Below are 17,792 nucleotides of genomic sequence, written 5' to 3' on the forward strand. Positions count from 1 at the left end.
TAAGGAGGATAAAAAGAAGCAAGGGAAACTGGATTGGACATATTCTGAGAGGAATGGAATCATCAGAGATGCCATCGAAGGAAAAATAACATGCTGAATGGTGGTACACAACCTTGAAAGAGAAGGCTCAGAACAGAAGAGAGTGGAAGGAGTTTCTACTACTAAAAGAACCTGCTGAATTGCAGAAAATACTCAAGAAGTCTCAAGTAATTTCATGCACTTTGACTCGGCGGTCATCCGATACCATATCGTGCACTTGATCAATGATTTCTGGTGTTGTTACACTTTTTGAACGTCCTTCCCGTGGATCATCTTCAAAGCTGATACGGCCACATTTAAACTTGGCAGCCCATTTCTTAATTGTCAAAAACAAAGGAGAAGAGTGCCCATAAACTTTTATGAACTTCAAATGAATTTCTTTTGGTGTTAAACCTTCTTTTACAAAAAAAGGTTTATAATACGATACTCAATTTTACCCATTTCAAAGGATACAGACAACACTTTTGCTTCAGACAGCTGTATAAAACAAACTACTTGACAGAATGACTTGGAATTTCACAGGGATGCTTATGACAGATGTACAAACTTAAAAAAAAAAAAAAAAAACTTACCAATAGTGTTGCCATGTATGGTCAAGGCCAAGAACTTTTCAGACCCCCCTCGTAATGGAAAAGCTTTTTTGGATGCAATATTTATCTAATTATAAATTGAAATGTTTACAAACTTTTTTTAAAAACTGAAGTACTGATCTGGATGAGTCCAAATGCAAAACATTTTTTCCATAAGTTAAATACTAGTCTTATAAAACTTCATTTCCACATGGAAAAAAAAAAAAAAATCATTCAATTGCTTTTAATGCATATTGATTTCATAATCGCCTACACAATCCAGCAATAAGAAAAGATGGTAATGAGATGAAAAGGCTTTGGAATATGGAGGGTGAGATAGAATTTCCCTGCCAAATCTGTGGAGCTTTATGCAAAATACTTACACATTACACTATCCTAAAGAGAAAGCATTTGCAGTTAACCAGGCAGGGAGTTTTGGAACTAGATACCAAGATCTGGCAGCAGTTGTGTGAAGTGTACGCTCCCTCTGATCATTTCACACAACATTGATAACTCTAGAGCAGCTGTATTCCAGACATAGCAAAATCTTCTGCAGGTGAATTAGACTGATTTGTTTCATAGGTTCACTGATGATAACCAATCACAAATATCTGCTCAAAAATGGACCAGTGCCATGACAAAAAAGGCAGTCACAAGCAAATTACCAGTCTCTGAAATTTATAATTGTCTGTGAGATTGTGAGGAAGGAATTTGATAAATTTGGATATCTGCAAGCAACTAACATGTCTGGCTTGAATCCAACTCAATGGTCAATTTCATTTGATGATCAATGGCAGCCAATTTTCTTTCAAAGGTCACATCACGAAATGATGCATATCCTGACATTTCTTCACAACAGTACAATCTCTAAATCATGTCTTATTTGTGTAGTATAGGAAACCCAGTTTATACTATAAGTAAACATGTTCTAATATCTGTAATTTGAGCACTGTTTATTTATTTTTTACCTTCATTCACCAATACTTCATAAATGTACTGATGTATCGATAACCACAATTATAATGGCAAATATTTATCAAATAACATTGCAAAAACAGTGTTTTGATACTTGATATGATCAATGGCTAGCAGTAATGTTTATATTAGGTTTATCTTGAAATGCAAATATAATCAATACCAATATAATAGGAATGACAACTAAATTATGTGTAGGCTATATCATCTGCTAAATTGCCATGTGGAATATTTCAATCTTTTCATATTATTTGCTTATACTTTCAATTTGAAGATTGCCATATAAAAGTATTCTATAGTAAATGGAGAATGAATTCTAAAATGCTGTAACAAGAAAATGTGGGTAGAAATGAAGAATTTGGTGCTGGACAAATATGTAGAAACCCAAATACAAATTCGAAAACAAATTCTGAATTAACATCTGAAACCACAAATGACAGTATTTTAAGTCCTACTGTTCACAATTAACAACTCATATTGTAAATATATTATTTAGACTTCGCCTTTTCGATAAAACTCTTAACAGACACTACCTGGGACAAAAATTTACAAGATACCTGCTGTGGTGGTGGTGGTGGAGGTGGTACAGGACCAAGGCGCATATGAGGAGGAGCAAATGGACCTCCAGGAGGTTGTGAAGGGGGTCCTCTATAATCAAATGGGACACGCTGCTGCTGAGGTGGTTGCCAGGGTCGTTGAATATCCATTCCTAAAGGAGCAGCTGGTCTTCCTTGTTGAGCCCAATTTTTCCAGCGTTCCTCCTAAAACACAGGCATGTAACTTTTTAAGTTACATAATCTCTTTCAAGTTTCCTTTGAATTTCTCGAAATGTCACTAGTGCATTTAGTAAGCCCAGCCATAAGCTCTTTACAATCTACTAAAAGCAATCTAAATCTTTCACCTCTCTTACTGAGTGTAAATTACGTGAGGTAATGAAACAATTTTAGAGGAAAATTATAAAATTTATTTTTAAATCTTAAAATATTTGCATAATATAAAATTGATTTAAAGTAACTGAGGATCTTCCTCATTGGAAAAAAAAAATCTAAAAAGGAATGGGTAGTCTAAGCATATTCAAAAAAACAGGAGGGTAAAAGTTTTCAGATTTTTTTTTTTTTTCATGAATATACCTGAAATTTTATCTGCTGGGTCTTTTTTTTTTTTTTTTTTTTTTAAAAAAAACATGGTAGTAATTATGCATATTTTATCTTGTAAAACTATTTTCAATTCACTTATTTTGTTTGTTGGTTAATAGCTGTAACTGATAAATAAGTTTGCATTAATATTCTACCAACTCTTTTATATTAAAACACTACTCTCATTAACAATCAACTAATCTTGTTTGTTAATAATAGTAAATTTAAAATTAATTTTCAAGATAGTTTGTCTTTTGTAATAATTCTGCTATAACCACAATATAACTATGAAACTAAAAATAATCTATACAAACAATTCTCTATTTACTATGGAATATTTCAGTTACTTTTTCAATTTGAAAACAATGCTTTTTAATACACAGAATGACATTAATGGCATCTAATTAGAATGACACACACACACATTGAATTTAACAGTTATATTTGCAAGATGTCCTTGAACCATCACAATTTTCAACTCTGTTCAATAAAAATCATGGTCTTATCCTATATGAACTCTCCTGAATATGGAATCAGATCAGAACAGATCATGTGACATGACATGCAGTATTGGTTTAACCAGTTTCTTTAATGTTAGACAAAGTGTTAAATATCATTCTACTACATTTTCAAATTAAATAAAATTCATTCTTCAAAGTACAAGGTCTCATCGTGGGTAGATGGGGTCTATTCAATACCCACACCAGCTGCCATACCTTTTGGAGATGCAAGTTTGGTTCATGAGCCTGAAATGAAAATCTATTCTAGAAAATCACTACCTTACCTCACAGGGTCCAAACGTCATCTTCATGTAGTACATGCTGTCTAGCCAAATGGATGACATATTTGCAAAAGTTAAGTGAAGACCTTGAAAAAATTGAATTTAAAAAACAAGACAGTTAAAAAATTCTTAGTTTATTTCACTGACAGATTTTTTTTTGGATGGAAAGAAAACTTCTACTTGCTCAATAAAAGAAAAATCTAGCTCATATCCCTTTCTTAATTGCACACAAACTTAGCTTCCACAGATGCCCCCTTATCTTCTCCGACACCTTCTATATAATGAAAAATTTTAATCAGCTAATATCCTATAATGAACTCTCCAAATTTTATAAACCTCAATCATATTGCTTCTCTTTCTGCTGTCCATATACTCTCAATCTATCCTCAAACTACATTCCATAATCCCACTATCATCTTTGTAACTCTTCTTTGCAGCTTTTCCACAGCTTCTTTATCCCTTTGGAATCAAGGGGACAAAATTTAAATGCAATAGTCCACATGCAGTCGTATCAAGGTCTTGTAAATAGGAAAAATAGATTCCATATCCTTATATGTCAAAATGAGTTTCAACATCGAATTATCACCCAAGTCATATTTGCAATTTTTTGTTGTGACGAAGTTCAATTTTCTATCCACAATAACTTTCAGATCTCTAGCCTCAATTACTACAATCATAATCCCACCAATATAATATGCTGTTGAACAGTGCATCACGCCAAAGTGCATAACTTTATATTTAATAATTGATAGCCTACTCAAATCGCCTTGTCAACACCGTATATCTGAGTGCTCCCTATCTTTGCATTTTCATCAAACAATGCAAACGTCAGTCCACTTCCAATATCATTAATGTATAGATTAATAATGGTTCACAAGAACTGATCCCTGAGGCACACCACTGGTCACCTTGAACTTTGTAGCCACCTACTTATACACTTATCAACCACATGAAAAACTGTTGTATAAGCTAGAACTGGAAACGCCTTAGCAAATTCACCAGTATAATGTATCCCACTCAGCCATATTATTAAAAATATAAGCAATTACTAAGGCATAACATTAGTAAACCCATGCTATTCCTTGCAAAGTATGTTTGGTGTGTCCACCCATTTTTGTATGAGAGTTGTTACCAACGTCTCTAAAATCTTTAGAATTACTCTTTGCACTACCCTTATGTAATGGGATCTTCATATGTTCATTCCTGTGGAATCTTTTCTGAGTTAAGACTCAAATTATACAAACATGTCAAGGGGCTAACCAGTTCATCTAAATATTGCTTTAGTACAATGCATTGATATCCCATCTGTGTCAAAGGTGGAATTCTTATGCAGGTTATGCAACAGCTTCTATAACTTCCTTCTTATGGACCTCCATTTCTTCATCAAATGTAGTTGTAGCACTGTGCACTATGTTACATACAGCAGAATTACAGATCTTGGTGAAGTGAGCACTCATTATATGAACTACCTCATCTGCTTCTAATACTATGGTACCATCTGCATTCAGTAAGGCTATTCTTCCACAGGCATTCTAATTCTTTCTTTTCCTTGCAGCGTGTTACCTTTGGCCAGCAGAGCCAATTTCTTTTCATACTCCAATATAGCTTTCCATGCAAGACACTTAACTTTTCAGTTCTGAGTTCTATATATTTCTTATTCCTCTTACTTAATTTTCACCTTAGTGATTGCTTATTTATATGGGTTTTCACATCCATTTCACTCCCATTCTATTTGTTCTGAGAGCTCCAGGAACACATTCAGATAGTGCATCATTTAAGCATATTTTCAAAGTTTCCCATTCAACAACTGATATTATGGAACCAAACATGGTATTCTCCTATGGAGACATATGGAGTCACAATTTCAAGATTTGTCATTCAGCATATAACCTGTCCTAATCAGAACATACATATAGCTGGCCACTTCTCAGGTCAGTACAGCATCACCATCTGGTGGAAAAATAGTCACGTTCTTAACTGAAACAATGTCTGAAAATATGATCAACTCTAAAAACTTTGTTCTCGAGTTGCTTCTTTCATGTGCTGCTTGAGAAAGTTGTCACGCTGATAATCGATATTTGGATAATTTATGTCACCCATAATAATTTCTTGTATGGTACTCATTTGGATAATCTGGCAATGCATTTCTACATTTCCAGCAGCTGAACTGCTAGGAGACACCCGATTATTTCACCGACTGTTAGCCTCTACTTCACACCAGATGGACTCAAACTCAGGGCTATGTGAGAAACTACCATTACTGCTTTCATGTGTTTCTCTCCTAAGTGGACTCTCGAGTCATCTGATATTATTAGGCATACTCTACTCTTCTCCCATCTTTTGTGTCATTACTAAAAATATTATATGCTTTGCACTCAATTTTGATTACAAAATCTGGTTGAGAGCCAGGTTTTGCTAACACCAACAATTTTAAGCCACAATATATTTATCAGAGCAACAAACCAACCATTGTTTCTAACACTCCTGGCATTTCTGTAGACATATCAAGTTACCTCATTTTTTCTTACACTCAATCTACAAGTGGCTTGAACCAGTTGGGCAACTTTTTCTTTTTCCTCCTTACACACACTCAAAATGCCTGACCCAAAAATGTAATCCATCCAATTAAGCAGATTCATAAATGTGTTCATTGACATTCACTATTACTTCTCATCCTAGATGAACTTATCTACACATCCGCAACAATCCTCCCAAAATAATTAGTTTCCCTGACTCTGCATCTCATTCCAATAACTAATTTCTCAAAGCACCTAATGCCAAATCAATTCAACTGCAGGCCATCCCTTATACAAATCTTTTCTACCATTAAATTTACTCAATAAATTCAAAAACGTTTTTTCTACAAAGACTGTGCATTGAATCATGTTATCATTGCACTCCTCCTTACTTATTACTATCGTATCTTTCGTAATAGCCTAACCATGTTCACTTTCTCGCTTCTTCCAACAAGTGTTTTATACCTCCCCCTTCTCATACTATATCATACTAAATATACTTAATTCTGACTAGCACTACCATCTATTTTACTTTTCCTTTCTGTTTTACTTTGTTGCATTCATTATTTTAGCTGCCAGGAAGCTTGATATAGTGACTCCTCTGCCAAACACAAATTAGTTATTGAATTACCATATGACTTTTTCTTAGATTTTGATGTACCTTATTAGCTTACTCAAATAAATTATTTTATTTTCATAGTTATATTGTGGGTTAAACCAGAATCATTAAAATGGATAACAATCAGGAGAAGCTTGATATCAATATGTGTCTTACTTCGCAACTGGTAAGAATAGAACAGATAACTCAATAGGTGTCTAAATTTTATGTAGTATAAAAATGCAAAAGGACATTTAGAATTAACAAATATACTAATGCATGAAACTGGTACTCCAGATAAATTATCTCAAAAAAAAAAAAAAAAAAAAAACTGCATCACATTTTCAAAATGTCAAATCTACTACTTGTCCTTATTACAATATTAAGTCACAATGGATTTTGAACTCACTGGCATACCCAGTAAAAAAAAACAACCTATTTTTGATTTGTTCCTGGCCACTGTTATAAAAGATAGACTTCGAAAATTCGAGTATTTAAATTTTCAGCCTCTACAGATGAATGATTGAGCTTAATATATGTTTTGTGCAAAGGTTATAAAATTAAAATTTGTGACAACGGTAGATTTATGCATATAATCTTGGTGTCACATGCAACAGTTCATCCAATACAACACTGTTCAATGCTCACAAAGTTGATCATAATTGGAGGAATAATCAACAAAGGGAAATACATATGCAAAGAAGAATGTGGCAATTTCATTCAATTTTTTGTATAGCGTTCATATACTTCAGGCTGCTTGTCTGGTTAGTGTAATTGCAATCCAATCAACAGATACAGGTTCAAATCTCTTGATGCCATGGATGTTTGCAATTGTCTATAGGTAGGAGATGCATAACATTGCTTGGTGGAAGACAGCACCCCACGTATCGGAGGCTTCAAGTGGCTTGCAAAAGTTCAGTATTTGGTCTAGAGAAAGGTTTCTTAATTATGTGAAAATAAAAATTTTAAAAATTACATAAAATTAATAAAAAAAAAAATAAATAAATATTCAATCTTTAAAAAGGCCATTCACAGTATTAATGTACTACAGGTTTACAACCTTTCATTGTTGGGTCTCAAAAAATTATGGATTAATCATTTCAATGAATAAAATGAAATGAAATAAATGAAAAATTTTTTGTCAAGGACACTGGAGTCTTTTGATTTAGAAAAAATGTTTTTCTATAGGTGCAACCCAAAGTTATTTTACACAAACCTCTCTACCCCCCCCTGTGAAAACCTGCAAATGGGAGATCAACTGATAGTGCTTTAAGCATACAGATCAGGATTCTAATAAGCAATGCTTCAGTTTTTAAATTGTTAAAATGATTTTTATGTCATTTTTATTTGTGCATACTGCTACAATACTTTTTAGTTGATTTGTCATACTTGCAATGGCTAACAAATCCCCTTCTATTTCTATTGTAAAAAAAAAAAGAAAAAAAAAAAAGCAAAATTTAATAGTGAAAAACAATACAAAAATGTTTTGGGAAAATTTGGAGAAAAGAGCAAAGCTAATAATAATGGCAAATACTATTGGATTTCTGCTCAGGACATGGACTGGTTATTACTAACACCATGTTCCAACATAAAAATGTGCACAAATTCACATGGAGAGAAGAAGCAAGGAATAAGAAAAGTCTCATTGACTATGTTATTGTTGATAGTGATCACTATTTAGTCTTGAGCAGGATAAAATTGAATTTCATATTGAAAGAATAACATGTAAGAAAGTTTTAAAGCGAATAAAAGTTGAGCAGCTCTCAGATGTGAACTGTACACTAAAGGTGACATGAAAACGGTAGAAAAAGATATCCTTGAAGTATGGAGTAATTACTTTGAAAATTTGCTAAATGAAACAAGCAGTGATGGCAGCACAGTGATAAAAAACACTGACCAGGCATGCAGTCAAGAATAAATATCCATACTTGAAGTAGAAAAAGCCATCAAAGGCTTAAAATGTGGAAAGGCAGCAGGAGTAGATGATATTTGACTAGAAATGCTGAAGTATGGTGGTATAAAAGTCTTACAGTGGCTGCACTGCATGGTTCAGAATGCCTGGACAGAGGGACGAATTCCCGATGATTGGAGTAGAGCTCTCACAGTACCCATATATAAAAAGGGAAATAAAACAATGTGAGAATTACAGAGGTATATCCCTACTGAGTGTTCCTGGTAAGATATATGCAAGTATACTTGAAAAACGGTTGAGAAGAGTTGTGGAAGAAAAGCTTGGTGAAGAACAAGCTGGATTCAGGTCAAATAGAGGCTGTCATGATCAGATCTTCACTTTATGGCAAATAGTGGAGAAATCATGGGAATATAACAAAGATCTGTATTTAAGTTTTGTTGATTTGGAAAAGGCATATGACAAGGTGCCAGGAGAGAAGCTATTCAATACGCTACAGTTATATGGTGTCAATGGGGTATTATATCAAGCAATACTTAGTCTTTGAGTTGTAAGTCAGCAGTGAGAATTGAAGTACAGGAAGATGGTTTAATGTTAAATCTGGTATAAGACAAGGATGTACATTATGAAGGAAAGTTGTATTAAACATGATATGAGAATTGGAGATGTTAATGTCAGCTCTTTGCTTTATGCAGATGATCTTATACTTCTAAATAAATCCGCTACAAGTCTGCAAGATTCTCTGACTAAATTGAATAACTGTTGTAATAGATATGGTATGAAGGTCAGCATTAAAAAAGACAAAGACAATGAAAATTGGTAGAATAATTGAAAATATCAACTGTGTTGAAGAACCTGTGGAACAAGTAAAACATTTCAGCTACTTAGGCACGATTTTTAGTGAAGATGGTAAATTAAATATGGAAATAGACAACAGAATCAACAAAGCTGGTATGGTAGGAAGTCAATTGAATAAATTCATATGGAATAAGACAGAAATTAGTCGGAACACTAAATTAACTGTATACAAGACAGTGTTCAAACCAGTTTTAACTTATGGATCAGAGGGCTGGGTCAGAAGTAAAACACTTGACCAAAGACTAGAGACCGCAGATATGAGAGTCCTGAGACAGATTAGAGGCGTGAACAGATGGGATCAATGACAATATCATATTAAAAACAAGGATATTAGGTAAGAACTTGACATTCTCAGCATCCAGGAGCTAATCTCAGGTGGTATGGTCACTTAAACAGAATGGGTGAGGAAAGATTAGCAAAACAAGTGTTTTCTGCAAAGTTGCCAGGAAACCGACCCAGAGGAAGACCAAGATATAGGTGGATTGATATGGTACAAAGTGCCTTAGACGATAGAAATATAAGATCTGATAATGTTGGAGTCTTGACAAGTAACAGACTGATTTGGAGGAAAATTGTAGATAGGAAGTTAGTAATGATGTAAATTTTTCATGTAGTACTATCATATCCTGTACACCCCTTGAGGGTATAAGGTAGGAATTTGATGATGATATTATCCACTAAGTCAATATGATTATTCTTAGTAGATTCATTTATTAAAATAGACAGAAGGCATTTTACTGTAAGCGTAAATACTTCCTTGAAATCTTTACAGATTTAACAAAGTCATTATATGCTTTCCTTACTCTTATTTATATTGAAGATAATGAAAAAAATATCAGGAAACATGGTTAACAGTCATAATTCACATAGAAATAAGAATTAGTTAACAGTAATCAGATACTGACAAAAAAGTATGTTTGTATCCGATGTTAAATCTTCTAATATAACAAATTCACGAGGACACCTTATGCGTGGTTGATGCTTCTGCAACTTGTGAAATAGATTAAGTCCACTTCTCTCTCTCTCTCATTCAAGAATTTCATTTTCTGTGAGTTGCTAATATAAGTTTTGTGTGCAAGCCTACATATTCAATTCCAGTCTAATCAGTAGGAATCAAATTGCAACAGTTAAACACAAAACATTCGAGTCAATAACTCATGCCCTTCAAGGTCAAAGTTAACTGGAAGGAGACATCTGAACAGCTTCAAAGAAATGTGAAGAACCAATAAAGCTTTTATCCATTCACCTTCACAATGGAAAATGAAATTTATCTCTGACCTAAACCAATATGCATGCCCAAAAAGTTAAATCCATAGCCTGAACAACAGATAGACAAACCATTCAGCCAACCAATGTGACAAATACCTTATATGCCAGCATATGGAGTAATAGATTATGGTGTACTATATGGAAGCTTCAGTGCTTTACTCCAAATAACTACTTATTACTAACAGAAAACACAAAATTTCATGATTCAGCTGAGGGGAGAAGGAGAAATCCAAAAATTCAGTGAAGTGAACTTACCCATGATTTCTTTTATCATGTTCCAAAACTAAAATTGCATTAATACCAAAATTACAGTAAGTGTATGCCAACTATAATTGTAATAGTAGCCTGTGCACTACCTGAGGTTACATAACAGGACGAGTCATACACAAGAATTGATGCAAATTTAGACCAATCATAACTGTGTCTAGTGATTTCAAGAAACTGGAAATGTTGAGAAGCACAGACACCTTTTGAATGGACCAGAAAGTTTCTGGAATGTGGAATGCATTTGCAAGTCAGATTTCAATAAATCTCTTTATGCAGGTGAAACTGGAGTTGGTCATTCCCTAACAAACTCTTCAAGAAGATTAAATAAGAGCTGATTACAGATCATTCAAGATGTATATGAAACTAACCAACAAGGACATTTAGAATTTCCCAAAATTCACCGACAAACTGAGATTAATTTATCAAATGAATATCCTGACCTTTGAAAAGGTTGACAAATGAATATGCAGCATTTACAAAGATAGGAGTGCTAATTCCATTTATTTAATTTTTTTCTTCTTACAAAATTATACTATAACAAAGCTTGAGAGATGGCTAATGTTTTTCAGCTAGATGGAACAGCCATGGCTCAAACATCTAGTATGGCAGATAAGAATTATTTCTTGACTCCATAGTTTTAAAATTACTCAGTGACATATTTTATCAGATGAATTAAAACATAATTAGAGATCCTAACTAAAGTTCAGACTAAAAACACATGCCATGAGTTGACTTATAGGCTAAATGAATGACCTGCATACGAAGATTGCATTCCAAATCATCTAAAAAAAAAAAACCTGATCACTATATTTGCTAACAATGTTTTGTGATTAACATAAAGAGGTGCACAAATTTACATGGAGAGAAGAGGAGAAATAAGTCTCATCTCTTATGTTATTGTTGATAAAAATATCATGCCATTTCAGAGCAGCAAGGCATATAGTACATTTGAAACAGGGAGTGACCACACTTAGTTTTGAATAAGAATAAAAGTGAATATCATACTGAAAACTGTATGAGAAAGTTAAAAACAATCAAGCTGCTTGCAGAAGTTAACTATAAAATTAAATATGTAAATATTATTTAAGAAAAAAAAAAATGAAAGAGTATATAAACCAGAATCAATCTATGAAAAGACTTTGAAGAGAACATTCATTCAAGCAGTCATGTGGCAGAATTGAAAAGGATGCACGAGGATGAAAAAATGAGAACCCCATGGTGACAAATGGACTGAAAATTTAAGCATGTAATCAAAGAAAATACATGCTAGAAGTTCTTCTAAATAGTTAGCAAACATGTGTTTTGAGACAATATAAAGAAAAATGAAAGCAAAGAAAGTCACAGGAAGACTGATAAAAATATATATAGAAGATAAAACATTAAGAAGGTGGCAAACTTTTCTGGAGGCTACTGAAAAAGCTTACACAGAGGATAAAGCTAAAGCAAAGCACACTATAAAAGGAATCACAGATAAGCAGTATGAAAACTGAAAATATTCTAGATGCATAACGTTAATACTTTCAAGACTACTTACTAAATGAAACAAAGTAACAGAATCCTGGTAAAAATATTCATAAGGAATAAAGTCAAATACCTAAAATGTGGCAAAGTATTAGGAGTATGTGACATTAGACCAGATATGTTCAAATATGGAGGTATAAAAGTGTTACAGCAATTGCACTGCTAGTCAGAAGGCTCAATTCTATATGAAGGGAAGAGAGGACTCATAGTATGGATCTATAAAACAAGGTGGGGGGGGTGGTATAAAAACTAAATGTGAGTGTAATTTCCACACCAAGTGTTTCAAGTTATGATATATACAAACATACCTGAGAAGAGGTTGAGAAAAAATTGTGAAAGGAAGACTTGGTAAAAAAATATGTTCAAGCTCAGGAAATGGAAATTGCCAGAATTAGACTCACTTAAGTTAGTGAGCAGTGATGAGAATATAACAAGGATCTCAATTCAAGTTTGCAGATCTCAAAAAGATATGCACAGTACCATAAGAAAAGCTGCTCAAACCCAATAATTACATGAAATAACAGGACTAATATTATATCAAGCAATAGGTAGTCCATATTTGAGTGAATGCAAACAGGCACTTAGAAGTAGATGTACAGAGGACATGAAATCAGGTATGAACAAGGAAGCACGTTACACCAACTGTTAATCATTGTCGTCTATACGAATCACCTTATGAAGAAACTGGCATGGTATGGAGGGTAAACTTAAAAGACTGAAAATAAGCAAGAATGCTGAAATCAACTAGATCATAAATCTGGAAAAAGTAAAACCTTTCAGATATCTAAGCATAATTTTAGTAAACAAGACAATACTGGAGTCATGACAAGATTAATTTGGAGAGAAAATGTGGAAGAAAAGTTAGCAATAAGGTAAACTATTCATGTACTGCTATCATGCTTGAGTGTAGTTATCAGGAAAATGTTTAGTCAAAGAAACATTTTCTTGATCTGCAAATAGTTATAACAAATTGTTCACAAGTGAGAAAGTGAAAATCGTATATTACCCAGCTTTTATATAAAGGAATTAAGAAGAAGGGCTATGATGGCAAACAATTCGACAAATAGACTGTGTAGAAGGAATAGATGCGAGTTTTCGGATGTGGATTGAGCCTGAAGGAAGAGTGAATTTACATAAGAGGGATGGCATGAACTTAAATGCATTTGGTATCAGGAGTTGTAAGAAATTACTAAATGGTATGGGATCTAACAGTCAGGGGAAATAAATTACAATGAGAGGAACAGTAAGAATGGAATGGGAGAAATAGAATCTGTGTGTTAGAGTGGCAAAATTTCACAATGATGAGAATGCACATCATTGTGAAAATTATGAGGAAGGAATAATTTGATTTTGCATTTGTCCAGCAGTTCAGATTTATTAAGCACATGTAAGGATGTCTACATAAGTAAAGCACTAAAAAAGAACAGAGATCTGCAAGACATCCAACTGTGTCATGCAGACTACAGAGAAGAGTATACAAAAAAGCATGCAGGTAAGATATTGTCTGCACATGAATGATACTAAGAGTATAAAAAACAAAGACAGTTTGTTGTCTTGGTCAATATGCTGAGATATCAGTTGTAGACATTAGTGAGACAAGGGAATCAAAGGAGACATTAACTGATAAAGGGTATACAGTATTTTTCAGAAGGCTAAACAGGATGGGGGAGAGTGTGGGTGCTGCTAAAGATATAAGATGATTGGAATCCAGTTAGCATTGAGACCCTTGAGTGCAATACCAGTAAAAAATTTTTCATGCAGCAGTGAATTTGAAACCATCTATGTGTGAGGTGTAGTCTGACAAGATCACATAGTGGGGAATGTTAGTACAGACCAAGATCAGGTGATAGTGAAGAAATGTGTTACTAAATAAAAATGGTTGAAAAACGAGTAATCAAATGGGGGACATTAATTTTCAAACACTGCTTATATAGCATTGAAATCACATGAGAAGAATGAAACTTCTCTGAATTTATTGAGCTGTTTGTGAGACAATATGCTTAAACAGCATGTGACAGAAGGAATTCTAGATTAAAATGGATTAGATCTGATTATAGTGAGAGGATATTTTAGTTCAAATGTAACTATTCTGACTCCAGTTGGTGATGATAATCACATAGTACTCACCTAAGAAGTGGCCAAGTTTATTAAAGTTCCATGGTGAACTACAAAGGAGGAAATTATGACCAATTGAGTTTATCATAATCAGTTGTTGGATGGGAAGGATATCAACAGCGCAAGAGAAGTGTTAAAAAAAAAAAAAAAAAGATGCAATATCAAAGTTCAAAGAATAAATAGGGTAGCAGTGAAACAGATGAGTAATCTATCTTAAGCAAGAGATTTGTAAAAAATCTCTTGCATAAAAAATATGTAAGGAATACCATGTGCATATGGATGATGTTGGTTATGAAAATTATAAGCAGCATACCAGAAGAGTCACAAAAGTTGTATAGAAAGCTAACTCTGGATATGAAAAGAAATTGGCTCTGTGAATTAAAGAAACCCAAAAGAATTCTATCACTATGCTGCAAGTAAAAGAAAGAATAATCACTGAATGCAGATGGTATGCAGCTGACATATGCATGGTTGGAGAGCATTGTCTTGGTAGTCCCTATTAAGCACAACTTGTTTTTCAATTTTCCTATTACTAACTAACATTTTTAAAGTTTCCATGCATAATAATTGGATAAGTTCTTCTGTGTGCTCCTCTCCACTGATGTGGGATTCACTCAAAGAGCTATTTTTTTTATTATCAAATGTGAACAAATCTTAGTTTTGAAAATTAAGGACATGGAAAAATTATGGAATTAACATCAATGGGGGGGGGGGGGGCTTAATCATGTATTTGTAGATTAAATTGTTCTGTTAGGCAAAAAAAAAAAAAAAAAAAAGCAGCTTTGGAAATGCTACATGATCTTGATAGAGAAAGCAGGAAAAAATGGTTTAAGGATTAACACAATTAAAACAACAATGATGACAAATTCAGATCAAATCGAATTGAAATCAGCAAAGATTGCAATTTAAAAATTGCAGAACAGTCAATTAGTTTTACTAAAGAAATAAAATAACCACATGAGAAAACAAAGCACTTTGACTATACAAAGAGTGTTAGAAGATTTGCATCTCTGCTTAAAAAGAAAGCTCTTTAATATGTGCATTATATTACAGTATTCCTTATGGAAGTGAGCGACTAAACAGAAAGCTAATTTCACATATGGCAAAAAGAGCCCAGGAGAGAAGAATCCTCTACTCCAATCACCTTTCTAATTCAATTGCTGCTGCTGTTGTTTTTCCTTTTGTTAGGTGGAGTAGTGAATAAGCTGGCCATAGTAACAAATCTGACAGATGAAAGATGGACAAAATTAAGCAGCAAGTGGATACCAAGAAGAGCAAAGATCATCACAGAACAGGATTAGAGATGATGTACATAAGTTTGTTACGAGATGGTGGACATTGGCTGACGAGAAATAACTGGAAAATTAAGGAGGCCAATATCCAGAAATGGGCAAAAAAACTTTAATTCAATACTATAAGTCTGAAACGTAAATTCATCACAAGCAAGCTCACGGTAAGTGCATAGTTTTGGGTGATTATCTTTTTAACATGCTCATTGCCAATCAAGCGATATCGCATGATGCGAGTTCTCACCAAACGGCCGATCATGCGTTATCGTGTGGACGTCGCTAACTAAATAAAAAAAATTTTTAAATTTGGCCACCACACGAAATTCCAATTTTCAGCTTGGCAACGAACGATATCGCGTGATACGAGTTCTCACCTGACAGCCGACCACGCGTTATCACGTGGACGTCGCTAACTAAATAAAAAAAATTTGGCCACCACACGAAATTCCAATTTTCAGCTTGGCAATGAAAGTGTTAAAGACAGTTATCACAACCATGAACTTAGATGTGTGTGGGAGGGTCTTTTCATTTTTTTTTTAAAAAACGTTTTGTGTTTAAATTATATATAAGTAAAAAGGTATAAAAAAATAACATGGTGATAGCCTGTTTTCACTTAAAAGTGAAAAGGGGCTACCTCATGTTAAACAATATTTATCAGTACAATGGGGATGGAAGCAATGGTATGGCATACCAGCACCCTTATCAATAACAAATGTTATACATTTAGAAATTTGCAATCTCCAGTAATTCATTACACATTCAGTATGCATATAAGATGAGTTATTTAATTTATATTTTTCAACTCCTATTGTTCAGATATATAACATTTTATTATGGTATACATTTTACTTATTTTTTATATATTTGTACAATTCATACTTAATAAACTGAACATTATATCCTTGATTTGTGTTATTTATCCCAAAAAATAAGGAAGTTGTTTTAAAAAAAAGTAAAAAACTGAACATTTCGTAACAGCTGCTATTTCTATAAATTGAAATGGCTGGAATGAGAGTATAATCACGACATCATTAGGCATGTTACATGCAGTCTACATTGTCGTGTGAACTCGTTTCCATTTTCATATCCTCCTGAAGATGCTGTCAGCCATATAACCAGCAAAACATGCTGAGTTATACAGTGTGTTAAAACCTGGTTATTTATTATGCACACAAGTATTACAACTTTAAATCTTGCAGCAGACAGCAATTTGTATGACTGAAACTTAAGATTGACAAATCCTTGCTCAACTATTCACCATTTGACACAATGATAATCACTATTCACAGACCAACAGGGTTGTTCGAAAAACCTTACATTTAATGGCCTAGATCAGGCGTGGCCAACATCATTCTATACGAGGGCCAATATATCATCAGTGGTAGCGTCACGGGCCGCATACTTTTAGACAGAACTTAAATAAAAATAAACTCTGCATTTTTTCAAGGCAATAGTTATATGTATTGGCTTACTATATTTACTAAATCATTTTACTACTTGGAGAACAATATAAACTACTTGAAACTGATCATTGTAACCAGATCAGAGCAAGTGACTTTCAGTGATACATTACTCTGGAGCGCATAGAAATCTACCACTCCCACTACTCGCACAGAGAAGCAGTAGATTTTATAAATTGAGTAATCTTTTTAAAGCAATTTTGTTAAATCATTTTACTACTGGGAGAACAATATAAAATACTTGATTGATTTAAATATAAGTTTAAATTTAAATATAAATATAAGTATAATGAAACTGAACACTATAACCAGAGCAGAGCAAGTGACTTTCAGTGATGTGTTACTCTGGAGCGCATAGAAATGTACCACTCCCACTACTTAAGATTTCTTCTTTTCCCTAATATAACTTTAGGTCATGAAAATCAGATTTTTCTTTACAGAAATCTTCACTGGATAATGTTTTCTAGGTAGAATGTAAAAAATCAGAATC

The 17,792-nt window shown here is 33.5% G+C and overlaps 1 protein-coding gene across 4 annotated transcripts in view; it reads right to left on the bottom strand.

The window, feature by feature from the left end:
* The window catches only part of LOC150092429 (uncharacterized), a 366,960-nt gene that overhangs the window by 186,714 nt on the left and 162,454 nt on the right, over nucleotides 1-17,792 (bottom strand). For 3 of the 4 annotated variants that reach the window (XM_090415093.1, XM_090415094.1, XM_090415092.1), the window contains exon 11: nucleotides 2,141-2,344. The exons of the other annotated variant lie outside the window; for it this stretch is intronic. In XM_090415093.1, coding sequence (XP_090271219.1) covers nucleotides 2,141-2,344 — 204 coding nt within the window. The remainder of the gene's footprint in view (nucleotides 1-2,140; nucleotides 2,345-17,792) is intronic. 4 annotated transcript variants of the gene reach the window in all.

This window comes from Typopeltis vanoorti, chromosome 26 (genome assembly GCF_054136105.1).
Source record: "Typopeltis vanoorti isolate ZY-2024b chromosome 26, IOZ_Tvanoo_1.0, whole genome shotgun sequence".
NCBI classification, from domain to species: domain Eukaryota; kingdom Metazoa; phylum Arthropoda; class Arachnida; order Uropygi; family Thelyphonidae; genus Typopeltis; species Typopeltis vanoorti.